Genomic DNA, 15712 nt, shown 5'->3' with positions numbered 1-15712 from the left:
TGAAATGTAAGGACGTCATTTTTGTCGATTGAAAATTAATATTCTGATTTTTGTTTGTTATAAATTGATATGTAATATGGAAAAGAAATGGAGAAATAAATTTAGAAAGAATTAACTTTGTATAGATAAACATTAATTTTTTTTTAAATTAATATTTAAAATATACGTGTTGTTACTGAAAGTTAACAAAATAGAATAGTACAGTGAGCACACAGTAGATTTAGTGTTTGTAAATCAAATTTCTATTATATTCTGTCTAATATCTAACTAATAATATTTGAAAACGTAAGAGAAATGCGCATTTTTTAAATTCAATTCATTTAACGTTCATTTAATCATGGAAAAATATTGAAACGTGAAGTTTCCTGATGATATTAAATCAGAATTAATACATTCTACCGGTGTATTGATTTGAATGAATCAATATTATCAGCGGACCGGGAACAAAGTATTCACTGGGCACGATTTTTCTTTCCGACGTTAATTAATTCCATCCTAATTTGTAATCGCGAAACTCGCTCCAACGAGTCAACCGTTCTTTATAATTCCCCTGGACCACCCAATATCCCCATTTACATAATCTCGAATTAATTCCTGTTCGCGCTATAAAAACAGGACAAAAAGGGGGGAATAATACGGTGGAATGGGAATGAGCGGATCTGCGGTTGATATTTCACGTCGCGGGAAAGAGAGAAAATTTCCGGCTACTCGAACAATGTCTATGAACGCGCGATCAGAATGCAAAAATTGCTTTTATGATATCGGTCCGTCCCCAATATGGAAATAAATCCTCCACACGCGAGAGACTGCATCGCCATTAGCTTCGGCATACACACCGTTGGAAATATTTTTCAACGCGATAAGACAATATTTTCCTGGATGCGGTGGGCTTTCGTGTTTGCGAAGCTTGATTTATTGGCATCCCGTCGTTTATCGTAAAAAAAAAAGGAAAAAAGAAAATGGCCAAACATCTGTGTATTCGAGAGTTTGAAGATTTAACGATAGATCTGTCCGGGAGAATCAGAATAACTTTGTTTGATATCTCTTAATGATATTTATACTCGAAAGATTTTGTTTTAGTTAAAATAATATTTTTCTCAATAGAATCAGGAAGAGGAAATAAAATGATGAGGTAAAGAATTAAATGTTCAACATGAAATTACACAATGGCGTAATAGCTCGATGGCTCGTTACTTTTATTAACTTCCAGGCGATCGTTTAAGTGCTTTCCGACGCGTTAAGCTCTGTTAACTGTAACTAACTCGACGAGGCGGCTACTTGGGACTCGTGGAATACCGGAAACGCGGAACGGAATTAATTCACCGGCAGGACCGTGATACGACCGCGACAGACCGTGTACCTTGTTTGCAGTTCCTCTAACCCCCACCTCATCGTGATCGTAGAATTTACAAGTGGTATAACCGTAGCGACAACTTGGCGCAAACTTTCGGAAAATTTCCCTGGAAGCGTGAAATGAAATTCCTCGGAAATTATTGAGTAAGCTTCCTAGTCAATTACAAAGGAACTGTACACTTCGAGTGACCCCTCAAGAATGTTGATTTACACGGGGTGACACAGGGTACCCTTGAGAAATTAATCTCGACGAAAAGGAGTTACCAACAGGTACTTCCTGCGTTAATTAATTTGGTCATTTTTTTCTCAAAGACTGAGAATAAAAGATTGCTTTTTGAATTTCTTCTATGCGAAGATTGAAATTTGCTGAAGGAACAGTGACGTATTTTTCGTCAAATTGAAATTTTAATTAGATATTGTGCTTCGAACCTCCGAGACTCTGGCTTGAAATTAGTTATGCTATTATTTTAGCAAAAATAATTACCTGTAGGTAATTATGAGAAAAATTCTTTGAAATAATGTCACCTTTCAAGTTTGACAAATTAGAAAGAGTAAAAGAAAAAAAGAAAGATGGAATTGTTGAAAAAAAATAGTATTTTATCTTAACAATCTTACCTTCCATGTCTTTGCAACAAATTTCCGGTTTGCAGACCGCCCCACAAATCTTCTTCAACACCTGTCTTGATCGTCTTTTCCTTTGCATCCTCGCCGAGTGAGGATCCATATCTTCGCTGACCTCTTCTTTCGACTCTTTCGAGGTCCTTCCAAGTTCTTTTCGCATTTTTGGTCGACTCCAGATCCTTCTGATGGATCTTCGTTCCCTTTTCGTCTCCTCCTTCACGGATACTTTGTCCTCCTCTTCATTCTGCGGAATCCCGACTATCCTTTTCCTCAACAATTCCTGCGCTGCATCTACGTCCTCTTTATCTACTTCCACATATTTCCCGGAGTCCTTTCAGAACGAGAAAAAAAAAAACACGGTACATGCATCATTTCTATTGCACGTCCATGGTGTTCGTTGCACAGTCACGTTGAAATTGGTGAACTTTTTCATTCATGTTTCTTTAGAAATGTTATACGTCTCTCGAGTTCTTTAACTCCCTTCACTCGTATGTATTAAGCTGTCGCGTATCAAATTTGATGACATAAAAGTATTGCAATATTCAACTTCTGACACATCAATTTAAAGTCTAAGGTTTGGAGAATGGAACGACATAAAAGTTTTCTGAATATTCTTAGTAGGAAATGGCTGGACCTTTGTTGGGATTAACAATAGATCAATCATACGTAGAAAGTATATCTTGTGCTTTTCTTTTATAGACAGAATGTTAAAAAAAGAATTGTAGATTCTTTGTCATATAATAAATTAAAAATTCCATCACTATTTTGGGATATAAGCAAATGAAAATTGAATATTAGTTAATGGACGATGCTAAGAATAGGCTGCAATTTGGATAATACATTAATTAACCACTAGGTATTGACCTAGTTGACATTAATTAACCACTCGGACTCTGCACAATTCAAAATCAGCCATTTGATGTGCAATAATTTTGAAAAGTGATTGACAGCCAGAGATGAATCAATTTTCCCCTACAAAATACTTATCAATTACAATGTACGAATATAATAACATCGAATAAAATTTCCAAAAAATCTTACGATCGATGAAACAGAAAGAAATAAAAAGAAGGCAAACTATCTGATTTCGATCAACAAACTTCTAATACAATTTTCTATTTTACCTGTTCAATTCTACGGAAATATTCGTCCTCTGCCTCGTCTAATGGTGGTTCGTTCGATTTACGAACGCTCTTTCCTTTTAATTTCACGGTCTTCCGTTTTAGCGATTCGTGATGATCCCCGCTGAACTGATGCTCCTTCTTCTTAGTTTTGCTATCTTTCCGTTTGCCTTTCTTTGGCGGCCGTCTACGCACACGTTCCTCTTCCATGTCAGGACCATAAATTAATCGTAATTCTTTCATTCGATTATCGAGTCCCTTCTGATATCGACCGCATCTGTCCAGATACTGCGAGAAAAACGAAACGATGATCGTATTATTTTCTAACGTTTCCTGAACGAATTAATTTCCCGAGGAAAGCCGAGAATTCCGTCTACTTGCAGCTGTTTCTTCTCGGTTAAATTCATCGCGAAAATCCGGCTGACCTGATTTCGCGAAATCAGAGAGAAGCAGCGGGGCTTATCGAGAAACGTAGCTTCGTTTAATCAAACTATTTGGTGTTAGGTATGTTTGCTCGAGATATACAAGTTAAGGTGATCGTTCGATGGCAAATTTTCTCTGTTTACGAAAAAAAAAAAATTCTCACCTCTTTATCTGGATTCTTTTATGAGTCATATAATTATTATGTATAGACGATCTCGAATCTTCAGAATGTAATTTTTTAACATTGACTGGTTGTAAGTTTCTTATTTTAATTTACAAATTTTATCGAGGTATTTTTACTAATAATTACTAATAATTTTACTAATTCGTTCTTTACCAAAATTAATTTTCGTTGTTATTTTCAATTTAAAAATTAGAGTGCATCAAACGTCATGTATTAACAATAGTTCTATTGTTCAAAAAAAAAAATTCAAAACACAAATTGTAGATTCTTTGTCATAGTTAATGGACGATGCTAAGAATAAACTGCAATTTGAATAATACATTAATTAACCATTAGGTTAATTAGGTCTTTTTTTCTAAAAAAAAAAGAAGAACATAACTATATTGAAAAGTGAAAGAAGAATTTCTTACATTACTTAAACAGTTTCTCTCATCTTTGCTGAACACCGTTAGATCCTCCGAGCATTGCAACAAGTATATATTGCCATTATGATTCCCAACACCAATTAGTGAGCCATTGCTCTCGATACTTAGCGACGTTAACTTGTTCTGACAAACGTGAATCGATGTCAAGGGTGTTCTTATACCCGCCAGAATGTCGTACGCTTTCAATTCACCTCTGGTGTTTATAACGTAAAACACAGAGCATCTGGATTTACTCCAACATCCACCGCTCAGATCTTCATCTTCGCTGTACGGAACATTGACATCGGATTTTTAAAATTAATATATTTTTTTTAAATCTCTTCAATTATACTTTGCGTAATTATGAATCGTACCGAGTTCTAAGAAAGCAACCTTCCTTCGTATCATCCGCCCAGATTTTGGCAGAACGATTACCGATTGTCAAAAAGTTTTTTACAGCAACGGGATTTCTGTCGATAGAGACGACCGGCCCTGTGTAACACATGAATCTCGACGCCAGTTTTTCGATTCGATTAAGGTTTCTTCTGTTCACGTTGATGATTATGCCGTTTTGCATGCCGGCTAGAAATCTACTGCTGATGGTCTGTTCGTATTGAAGAGCCGTCACACCGATCGCTTTCACGATGTCCGCTCTAGATGGGCTGTAGAGGTCCATCACCAAGATGTCACTCGGTTTCCTTGGGAACCTCGTATCCCACCATAGCACAGCCCCATCGGTGGAGGCTGAGAAAAACTCTGTGTTCACTTTCGACGGGATCCAAAGGGCTTGGCTCACTGGAAACCTTCGGATACGATGAAGAAACAATGATCAAAGTGATAACTTTATTTTGGTATAGCAAATATATTTGCTATATAAAATAAATTAAGGAGCCGAAATTATTTTACCATGAATACGTTGAATGCTACAGTGAAAATGGGCATTTGTTGTGGGACGTATTGAAGCTCTAATTATTAAGAATAGGAATAATTTTTTCATATTTCAATTTGATATTTTATATTATTTGTACAATAGCAATATTATTAAAAATAATGTTTTTCAAAAAATAAATGGCATTTAATGTGTTAATAATCATAGCAATTTAATAAATTTAATAAAGAAAAATCTGATATAATTTTCGCATCTGCGATAACTGAAATTCAAGCCAGTAACTTGATAAAATATTTTATCATTACAATGGTAAACCGATATGAATGATAAAAGGGTAATGAAATATTTCTCACAAATTTCACATTTCTCTTTTTGCCAAATCAACGAGAACTATGGTATTGAAAATTCAAATTGAAAATTGATATATGAATACCTGTGACTGTAATAAGGATGGGATGTCTGGATGGGTGTACCACTTGTTCGAATATCCCAACAACACACTTGGCCGGACAAAAGACCAGCAACTAGTACCGCGGGATCACGAGGATTAAATTCAATTGTCACTAATGGAGATGATGATTTTAATGTACTGTATGGTTTGCTGGAGTTTTCTATACAAAGAAAGCGATATAATATTACGATGAATGGAAAAATTTTCTGAAAATGTTTTTTCTAAATTGAAAATCCTTAACACGTTAAGTGCTAATTATAATTAATTTAGAATAAAATTAATTTAGAAATAAATACTCCCTTACCACCGTAAGTGATATAATTATAATTAATCCAAGATAGAATTTTTTCAAATTTCTACTTCCTAGAAATATTGCCTAAATTAAGTAATAAAATAAAAATTTCTTTAGCTATTTTTTACCCTGCAACATTCAATGCGTCAATATTATATCAATGGCGCTTATGCAACGACACCTATGCATTCTTTCACGATCAATCTTCCGAGCTACCTGCGGTATCTCGTCTTTCATCGAAACGATATCAAATTTCCGCGTCCAAGATAAATCGAATCGATGGAATAGCATTCCGTTTCAAGGTGCCGTGGCAAATAACGCCGATCGAGTGTGGTTCGTCGTCGAATAACATAAGGAATATCCGAGTACCGATGTCCCATATGTAGGACTCTGGACTCACGTCGGCCGAATGCTCTTCAAATTCCGTAAAGGAGTAAGCAGCAGCCAATCGATTCGAACCACTCGCACACCAGGACAGATGTCTGATTGGTCTCTTGATCACTTGCGGATCCGTGTACGAGTTCCGGTTCCTGAATAAAAAGCGGACGACACCGAGGAGAATTGAATTTTTATTCGAGATCGAATCTCATCTGCCTCTTTGATGTTACGAATTGAAGATCATTGAAAACTTTACTGGTTTGTTACAATGCTGACTCGGTTGAATTGTCAGTTACAACCGGGCTCTTGGAAAACTCGAAGAAATTTTCGAAATACGGTTCGGTTGAAATTGGGAAGTTGATTTGGTAAAAAAACTTTAGATAGGAACTGTAGTACGTGTTATTTGTGTTCGAAGTTTAACGTAATAAAGTAATTAAATAAACGTAGGGTCTATAGAACCCTGCAAGGTAACGATGTAACTTTTTTGTTACGTTTGTTAGCACTAGTTAGATCAAAGCTTTGATTTTGCAATTACTATTCTAGATAGAGAGATATTTGAAAAGCAGTTGATTTGCAAAAAGGTCTACGAGCCAATAAATTTTTCAATCACCTTTCAATAACATTTTATTACAGCAACAAGTGAATGCAATCGTTAATTTTACAATCTACTTGTACACGCTTGTAAATTTTGTGTAAAATTTATTCAACCCTCTCTGTGTATTGATTTTACAGTTCAGTGTATTTAAGTTGTTTCATTGAACCAGTTTGAAACAATTGTCTTATTGTTCACGATTCATTAACTCGATTCGATTCAAGCTTTTAACTTTATCTGTTGATTGTTTTCAGAATTGATAGCAAAAGTTTCGGTATATTTGGAAAAACCTACTTGATATTGTAATGCTTGGCAATGGATGTTGGAATCAGATCGTCGAAATATTCTTCATGAATATTCACCGCACCATTTTGTAACACACAATGTTCCATTGGCTAAATGACATTTAATCGTGAATAATTAATAGAATAATTTAGAATCACCAAGCATACGTAAAAATTGAAATTTACTGCAGAAAGCATAAAAGCATTGAATACATATTTTTCTGAGAATGAATTGAAAAATAAAAATATATAAAACATGATATCTGAGTTTCTGTAAATTGAATATTTTTTCAATTTATTTTTATAAATATTTAGGTGACAATGTCCCGTTATATAGCAGTATATTATACATATTCGAACAAAGTACGACTTCGAATAAATATCAATATTACTTTTACAAATGTTATGTAAAATGTAAATGGACGTAATGGAAATTGAAGATCAATTTTCAATATATTTTCTTTAAGAGAAACTCACTGGTATAAGTTTTTTTAAACATGGAGCCCAATTATTATGCCTTTCGATACGTCGACGATATCTATAAACAGCTTCATTATCATTTGCATTGATTTCTTTTGGCCAACCACCCTCTGTGTGGAATGTTCCTGTATTAGACACAAGCTTTACATTTGTTTGCACCTAAAAAACCACGAGAGACGAAATATGATAATGAATTAATATTAATTTTTATTTTTATAAATCTACTCATCACCCATTTACTAAAATTCATATAAATATTGATATGCATGAAAGTAAATGATAAATAATATATCTATGAAATTTCAGTGATTAAACGACAATAGCAACCCTTTACATATTGATTGATTTTCATTAGAAATTTACCATATGGAATGGGTTCAATTAATTACTAATAATTCCTGTAACGATAATCCTATTATCCATTGACATTACAATTGAGGTTAATCATAGCTTCAATCATTATTATTATCAGTTTAATAGAATATTCTTACTTCATGAACCGCAAGTTGTACAGACTTCTGTACATGACAATTATTATTTAAACGAAGAATATAATTGTCCAAGAATTTTGGATCTGGTAATATCGCTTCTTCGGCTATACGATCACAGTGCTCAAAGACACATTGTTTCCCAAATTGATATCTTGGCTTGATATATGAATATCTTAACATCTCCGTCGCCATCGTCACTCGTTGAGTCTCGTGCACGATAACACGACATTTAAATCACAAAAAAGATACACCAAAAATAAATTATCAAAAAATTAGAGAAAAGTCAAAACGTTCGAACCGAACGGCAGCCTGAAGCAGACTGACGAACGAAGCGTGAGGTAAACACGAGAAGGTCGATGCAAGACTTGTTTGCAATGAATATGCTTCGAGTATTCAAAACATAACTTTCTTATCACTTTATTGTTATTGAAATACGCACAGTGGGTATACCCTTTGAAACAGAATAATTTTTTAAAAATTGGAGCAAATAATTCTTTTTTTTTTTTGAAAAGTAAAATTATTGTAATAGTCTCAATATCTTTATTGATTTATTAATTCTTAATGATTATTGCAAATAAGTTTGATGACTTAGGAAATAAAGGTATTGGAAAAGGGTTCAAATAAGGGCCGGAAGGTTCAGCTAAACGATTCTTAAACTATTGGAATTCCTAAATTAGAGATCTTGTATCAAGTACTTGAAAGTACCAATGGAGTAAACTACACAGGACAGAAATAATACCCAAGATTTATTAAAAATAAAATTGTTTCCTGGTTGAACGATCAACGAGCATTTTCGCAGGACTGGATGCGATAAAAACAGAGCACCGATCCGCGGTAGCATTGATTTATACAATCGAAGAGAAACCGTGTTACTCGAAACATTGATGAATGTTTCAACGAGAACCACAATTTCCCTTCCAATTTCCATTCTCGACGATGCTCGACGGTTGCAAAGTCGTCTGCAGCAAGCACAACCCGCTATTGAATCTTTCAAAGCGTTGAAGAACCCTGGCTCTCTCGTAGGCTTTCACTTTTCATCGAGACAGATAGATAGAAAGAAAGAAAGAAAGCTTTACCATTTTCTCGGCCCTCGCTAATTTCCCGGTCCCGATTCCTTTCACCTATCGAAGATCCAATTTTCACCTCGAATCCACTTTATGGAATTAGAGGCGTCGTCGGTGACGTGGTTCTCAGCCCATCACTGCATTATCCCTTCGTGACCTTCCACAATTTCTGCTAGCCGCATGCCACGATCCAAAATCCGGCAATCAATGCTTTCACACGGATCCGTAAATCGCATAAGCCACGCAGACAGAGAGATGGAACGCTATCTTCTCTGCTGAATCATATTCGATGCAGTCTCGTCACAATCATGATCGATTGGCACGGTAAATGTGGTAAAGCGTGTACGGGAAAATGGACGTTCTCGACTCGACAGGATCCTGGCTAAAATTCACTTGGACCGTGTAACGCGTATTAGCTCGCTTTCATTAAATGACCAAAATTTCCTTTGAACCTTCGCGAGAACGAATTCGGATACGAAATACGAGGATGTTTATCCTTTCCGTTATTACAGAGAAATAGCGAGTGGAAGGTTTAAACTTAAGCACATTTGTTTTTGATGATAAGAGAGTCTCGTGTCTATGGGAAACTATTTGCAACTTCCCGAACAGATACAGGATTCAAAGTTTCTAACATCTTTTGAAAGTTTGCAGGCTCGAGAGTTTGAAGAGTCTAACGTTCTGCCTTCCTTCGTTAATTGCAAATTCAGCAATCACTGCTCGCACATGACTTTCCAGATCGCATAAGCCGACACGGAGGCTGTCTCTAATGAATCTGATTTAGTGCCGTGCCATCGAGATCCCTCGATCGATTAACAGATATTGCGTTCCAGACTTGGTAATTAAGGAAATCTGTCTGGGAATGCATCTTCTTTGTCATTCGCTAAACTAATCGAAGTTCCAAAAATCGAATAACAAATTTTAATAAAATTTTCAATCTTGTTAATTATTAATTACACGTCTGGTTAGGTGTTCTCTTTATTTCCTTACGAACTAATTAATTGAAAACATGGAAACCGCTATTTCCTTACTGAGAGAAATTCCAATTAATTCCATAGCATCGCGTAAACGACCTTAGGTTGATTCTCGTCGTCGATAACTTGCAAAACGGAATTTATCGGAGAATGCCTTTGCGAGCGAGTTCTGCAGCCGTGTAAGCCAAACTGGTGATGAATCAGATCGATCAGTGTCTGCGTATGTCCGGACACATATCGAAGATGAACCCGGCTTCCGGAACTAATGCAATCTAGGTTTGAATTCCTAGCTAGTGGAAATTCTAGTAGAATTTAATTGTCTAATGGAGGGATGTGTTTCGACAAACTTCCTGCATATTGTTTATCAAACTCGAAATAATTATAGCTTTGATAAACCAAGATGGAGAGAGCAAAGTAACTCTGCCCAAAATGACCAATACGAATAATGAATTTTAACAGATTTATTCGTAATTGCAGACCCAATAATCAATCATTTTTTATAAAAATGTAAATTAATAAATGAAAACTCTAACATTAAAACTATTATGTAATTAAAAAATATTTTCTAAATTGAAAATTGAAGTCCTAAAACCTTAATTTGGATAATTGAAATTCGAAGAGAAAAGTGAACAAAGAATCCTAATAATTGAAAGTGAACAATCTGAACTAAAATATATCATCTTCGACTTGAAGTTGCAGATAAATACAAAATTATTCATATCCATAATGTCAGCATCAAAATTTCAGTAATTATAATTAAGAATCTTTTTCATTAACTAAATCATTATGTCGTGATATTTGAAACACTACTTGCGACGAATCAATATAATATCAAAAAGAGCAAACGAAGCAACAAATTCCTTAAAAAACTGAACAAAATCCGACGAACAATTAACCTCGAAAGCTACGAAATCGCTTTCAATCTTCATCCCGTCTTGAGATCAGTGTTCGAATAATGAGGAAGTAGTAGAAGAATTGAAACAGCTATTGTGAAGGGAGAACAGAGAAAGAGCAGAAGGAAAAAAGAGGGAAAAAAAACGATGTAAAATCTCGACGTAAGATACATCGACAAGTCATTCCAGGAAATGTTGGGTCTCTTATTACGGAAGGTAAAGCTTTTTTCCACGTCAAAGAACGCGAGCAATGTCCTGATTTTCTATGATACTTTTCCCTCAAATCTTCGTGAAAATTTCATATTTAAAAGAAATTTCCTCGATGATACATTGAAAAATTCAAGATATAATTTTGCTATATTTTTAACCCTTTATTAGCAATCAACCCTTAATTCGAAATAATATTATTTTGCAAATAATACACAAAATGTATTATTCTTTTTTCCCATTTATCAGCGTTGTTTCAACCTCACTCCGGTACTGTTTAATTTCTTTTCTTTGAACAGTATAAATTCCACTGTAAAAAATAAAGAACAAAAGTCGGAACTTAATGTTTCAGTCAATAATTTCTCATAAACGAATAATTCCACTTTTCACATTGTACTCCCCTTTTGTTTCGAAACAAAATGTTTTAATTCAATCCGTTCTCCGTACCGCAAATATTCGTTAGCCGAATGCGGACCTTTCGTTTTAATTAAAATTGAAACGCGTCAGGAAACTGGCAAGTAAAGAAAAAATTTTCTTACCAGGTTTCCTCGAAAGCAATTTCGGCGCTGCAGAAAATTAAAAAGTTGCGACTCGACGCACTGAACGATGCCAAGAACAATTCCAAAGAGAAAGCTCCATCGCAATTACAAGAATATAATGTTCAAGAAACGATTAATTTTATATTGAAAAAAGGCTCGTCCACGGTGAAAACACTGAATGATTCGTTGAAGATCATTCTTCCTACAGAAACGATTGTAAAAGTGCCATTGAATACTCTATCGAGATACCACGGTCCAGACACAATTAAACGACAGATTGTGTCTCATCAGAAAATAATTAATCGTCAAACACGATGGATGAACAGCTGTGGTTCGAATAAAAAATTTAAACTTGTGAAAAGAAATACCAATATAATCGAAGAATTAGACAAACGCGTGAAGTTGAAAAAATCAAAAAAATCGGCAAAATCAAATCGTGATCAGAACACTGATGACACTTGGCATCAAATTTCTGAAAGTAGTCATGAAAATTCTATGAGCAAGTCTGGTCATTCAAATCAAAAATCAATTACATCGCACCCTGAAAAACCAGAAGAATATTCCAATCAACAAACTTCAATGAAACATTCTGAGGATCATGCAAAGTCTGCAGAAAGTAATTATCCTAATAAAGGTACGTTTCCATATAACAATAAAGTGTGACTTTTATCGTCATGACTGTGGTCATTATGAAAATTAAAAATTGAATTAACCCTTTGTTGTATTATAAGAAAATTCAGGGTTGTAAATTTGCAAATGAATTTTTGTTAATTAAATGACATTGAAATCAATTAAAAATAAAAATGGCCCAAGATTTTATGACGATAAAAGTCGCTGTCCCATAAAAAGCTACCTTAAATCTATCAGTGAAAATAAAAACATTCCAGACTCTTGTTTAAACGAACAAGACCAGAAGGAATTACCCAGAGCACGTGTACCCTGCGATCAAAGACCCGAGAGGCGGTCCTGTTGTTCGCAAAAAAATGCTTCACCGAAAAAGAAAAGAAAGTTTGAAGAATCCTCGAAATCCGATTGCGAGCAATTGAAACCTGTAGCATCGATCGTGGTGGAAGAAGTGGCAACACCTGATCCACCACCTCCTAAATCCAGTCACTGGTCTGAAAATCTGAATAAACATCGGGAATACAGGAGCCCTTGTTCTCGAAAGAGCACCCCTTCCCCGATGATATTCATTCCTTACCAAAAATCGAGCGAATCGAATAAACCAGTGCGAGAAGATTCGTCGCCCAGAAAATACCCATCGCAAAATCGACCAATATATAGTACTTGTAAGCGTGGATCAATGAAACGCCCCTCTGAAGAGGATGATTCTTCGTCGTGTAACAAATACCGTATGGTTTCCGAGGAGAAAGACGAAAGACAGACTCGAGTTCCGGTTAAGGAGAAGTCAAACAAGGAATTTAAGAGTCAGGCAAGCATCGTAGCTTCCGCGAAATCGAGAAAACCGTTTGAAATATCGGATGTCAGCGATTCCAGACCCAATACGGCAACTTTGAAATATCGGATAAGCAAGTGTCTTTCTATGCAAGAGTCTTTGCAAAGTTGTAAACGCAAATTTCCCGAAGATGAAGTTGTTTCTGGGGAAGAAACAACGAAATCTTCGAAACTACGAAGAACGCATTCGTCCGAAAAAAAGGAACGTTTTAAGAGCACTGGTGAATGGAAGAAGCAGACGTATCCGATTCGATTTAAGATTTATAAAACGAAGGACGATTTCAATCCCTGTCCTCCGGTAGTATCCGAAATTAGACCAAGAGATCCTGGTTTTGTGGAAGAGATAAAGGAACCAAGATTGAGTCCAGTGCATCGTGAAATTGCGAAGAGGCTGAAGAATCCCTGTCCGCCTAAATACTGTCCTAATGTTGATATAGAGAAAACAAAATTGAAGGCATTGAAGGAGAAGCAGCGTTGTAAGAAAAATGCTAAAAGGCAGATGAAGTGTCCTCATCGTGGTGATTCCTAAATTTTTCATTTATTTTTCCACTTAAACATTTCTATGTACACCGTGCTTTTCGATAAATACAACTACCTTTTGCAATACATTCTGTTTTCAATCATTTTTTCAAAATATATCATACTATAAATATATAAGTAATGGACGTAGTAATGATTGTGTTAAGTTATCAAAGTATCGTGTACTCTGCTAATTTACTTTTTAACAAATGTACAACGCTGTGAAAAGAGAGAATTAATCGTCAGCCATAATTCAACGTGCAAACTGCACTCTCGAAACAAAGAAATATTCCACTTGGAAAAAAAGAAAAAGAATGCACTGTAAGTTGTCACACGAAAAGAAGTGGTAAGAAGCTTGCCTGTACCAGCTGTTGCCAACTTTTCATATTTATCATTACATCGCACCATATATTTCCACTTCCGTGTATCGCTCCACCGGGGAACAAACTTGTGCATCAAGTAATCCAAGAATGATGAATACTTCGTATCTAATAAAACGAAAAGAACTACGAAGAATTGATTTTTTGCTGGTGTACATAGTGAATTTCACGTTGATGAAAGTTTCAGAAACATTCAACAATTGTTTATCGTGTTAGAATAGACTATTGTTTCGAGAAGATGGAGTGCCGTTTAAATTCCTGTAAATTCCTTTAACTCCTGTAGTTTCAACAAAATTAAGAGATCTAGGCGATTAATTGCTTCTAGCTACTACAACTCTCCAGACTCGATAAATATTATTTCAACGAGTTGAGAGTAGAGTCGGGTTGGTAAACCTCGTCGAAATACATTGTCTGCCGGAAGTGGGTGAACCGTGAAAGGCAAATTGTGTCCTGCGTAAAGCAGCTAGCCGCGGTTCAGAAACGACACGTACCCGCTTCGTTAACGTTCACCAGTTGGTTGAATTAAAATTTACTATAATTAACATATTTGTGTTACAAAGATAGCACTCTGTATAGGTGTCTGATAACAGTAGGCAAATTTTAATTCAGATTCTAATCAAAATTTGCACTGTTAAAGATTTTTTAAAAAGTCGATTGCAATTCCATTTATTTTATTTTACAAAGTTGGGAAATTGGAAAATTGTGGCATTGGGAAATTACAAAATTGAAAAATTGAAAATTTGGGAAATTTGAGAATCGTGGCTTTGGGAAATTGCGAAATTAGAAAATTGCAAAAACGCAAAGATACTAATATAAAAAATAAATTTTGATTGCAGATAGTCGATAATTGGTATCACATGGTGCACACATCCGTGGTGAAGAGGTCAACGGAACCACACCTGGGTATACACGTGAAATTAATCGAAGATCGAAGAGTACGTCGAGCCGAGCAACAACGGGTTAAATCACGATCGAAACGGGACCTGATAATCAAACGTGGTCCGTCCAATATAAGAACTGTTTTGAATGACGAGATGTGGCCTCAAATGTGGTACTTGGTTGGTTGACATCAATTATTCTAGAAAACTCCGCAACATTATAATTTTTTGAAAAGAGATTCCTATTAAAATGCAAGGATCGATTATTCGTTTCAGAACAGGGGGAAGGGCCTGGACATGAACGTGCAGGAAGCCTGGGCCGAAGGAATTACAGGACACGGGGTCGTGGTCACGATTCTTGATGACGGATTAGAGAAAAATCACCCCGATCTCTACATGAACTACGTAAGTCTCTCTATTTACTCTCCTGAACTAACAAAAGGAAAAGATAAAAAAGTTTTGTACAATAAGAATTCGCAAACTTTGATAATATCCAACCGAATCAGATTTAATTTGTTAAACTTCTAAAGACTTCTGAAGATCTCGGAAGTGTTTCAAGAATTTTCAACTTTGAATTTCCACAAATTACTCGAAAATGTTGGAGGGACCCAAGAGAATGGTTGTCACTAATGAATCAAGCGAAAGCATCCAATTTTACTCGACTTAAAGCCGCAAGCGAAAGATCAATCTCCAAGTAATTTGTCGGTATCCGTTCCACTTTCCGCGAGGATTCCGCTTGCAAGCAAAGCGGAAAAGCTAGAGCGAACTACGAAACAGAGGAGTGCACGAATGTCGGACGGTTGCCAAAAATTATACCGGCATGCAGAAACTCTCTCGGAAGGT

General features: G+C 35.6%; 2 protein-coding genes across 8 annotated transcripts in view; one reads left to right on the top strand and one right to left on the bottom strand.

Annotated features, from left to right (window-relative positions):
* LOC114871266 (furin-like protease 1) overlaps window positions 1-15712 on the top strand; it is a 177503-nt gene that overhangs the window by 131878 nt on the left and 29913 nt on the right. For all 6 annotated transcript variants that reach the window (XM_029176947.2, XM_029176951.2, XM_029176950.2 and 3 more), the window contains 2 exons: window positions 14828-15049; window positions 15146-15274. In XM_029176947.2, coding sequence (XP_029032780.1) covers window positions 14828-15049; window positions 15146-15274 — 351 coding nt within the window. The remainder of the gene's footprint in view (window positions 1-14827; window positions 15050-15145; window positions 15275-15712) is intronic.
* On the bottom strand, window positions 4693-8260 carry LOC114871272 (dynein intermediate chain 3, ciliary-like). Of its 2 annotated transcripts, XM_046287637.1 has the most exons (5): window positions 7964-8260; window positions 7470-7631; window positions 7003-7103; window positions 6139-6268; window positions 4693-4909 (listed from the first exon to the last, which is right to left on the bottom strand). In XM_046287637.1, exons 1-5 carry the CDS (start codon window positions 8153-8155, stop codon window positions 4793-4795), a joined length of 702 nt encoding a protein of 233 aa, XP_046143593.1. In that variant the 5' UTR covers window positions 8156-8260; the 3' UTR covers window positions 4693-4792. The 2 variants fall into 2 exon arrangements, with proteins under 2 accessions (XP_046143593.1, XP_046143592.1); XM_046287636.1 differs by lacking the exon at window positions 4693-4909 and having other exon boundaries at window positions 5757-6268.

This window comes from Osmia bicornis, chromosome 10 (assembly GCF_907164935.1).
Source record: "Osmia bicornis bicornis chromosome 10, iOsmBic2.1, whole genome shotgun sequence".
Lineage (NCBI taxonomy): Eukaryota > Metazoa > Arthropoda > Insecta > Hymenoptera > Megachilidae > Osmia > Osmia bicornis.
This window is presented reverse-complemented; position numbering and strand designations above follow the sequence as displayed.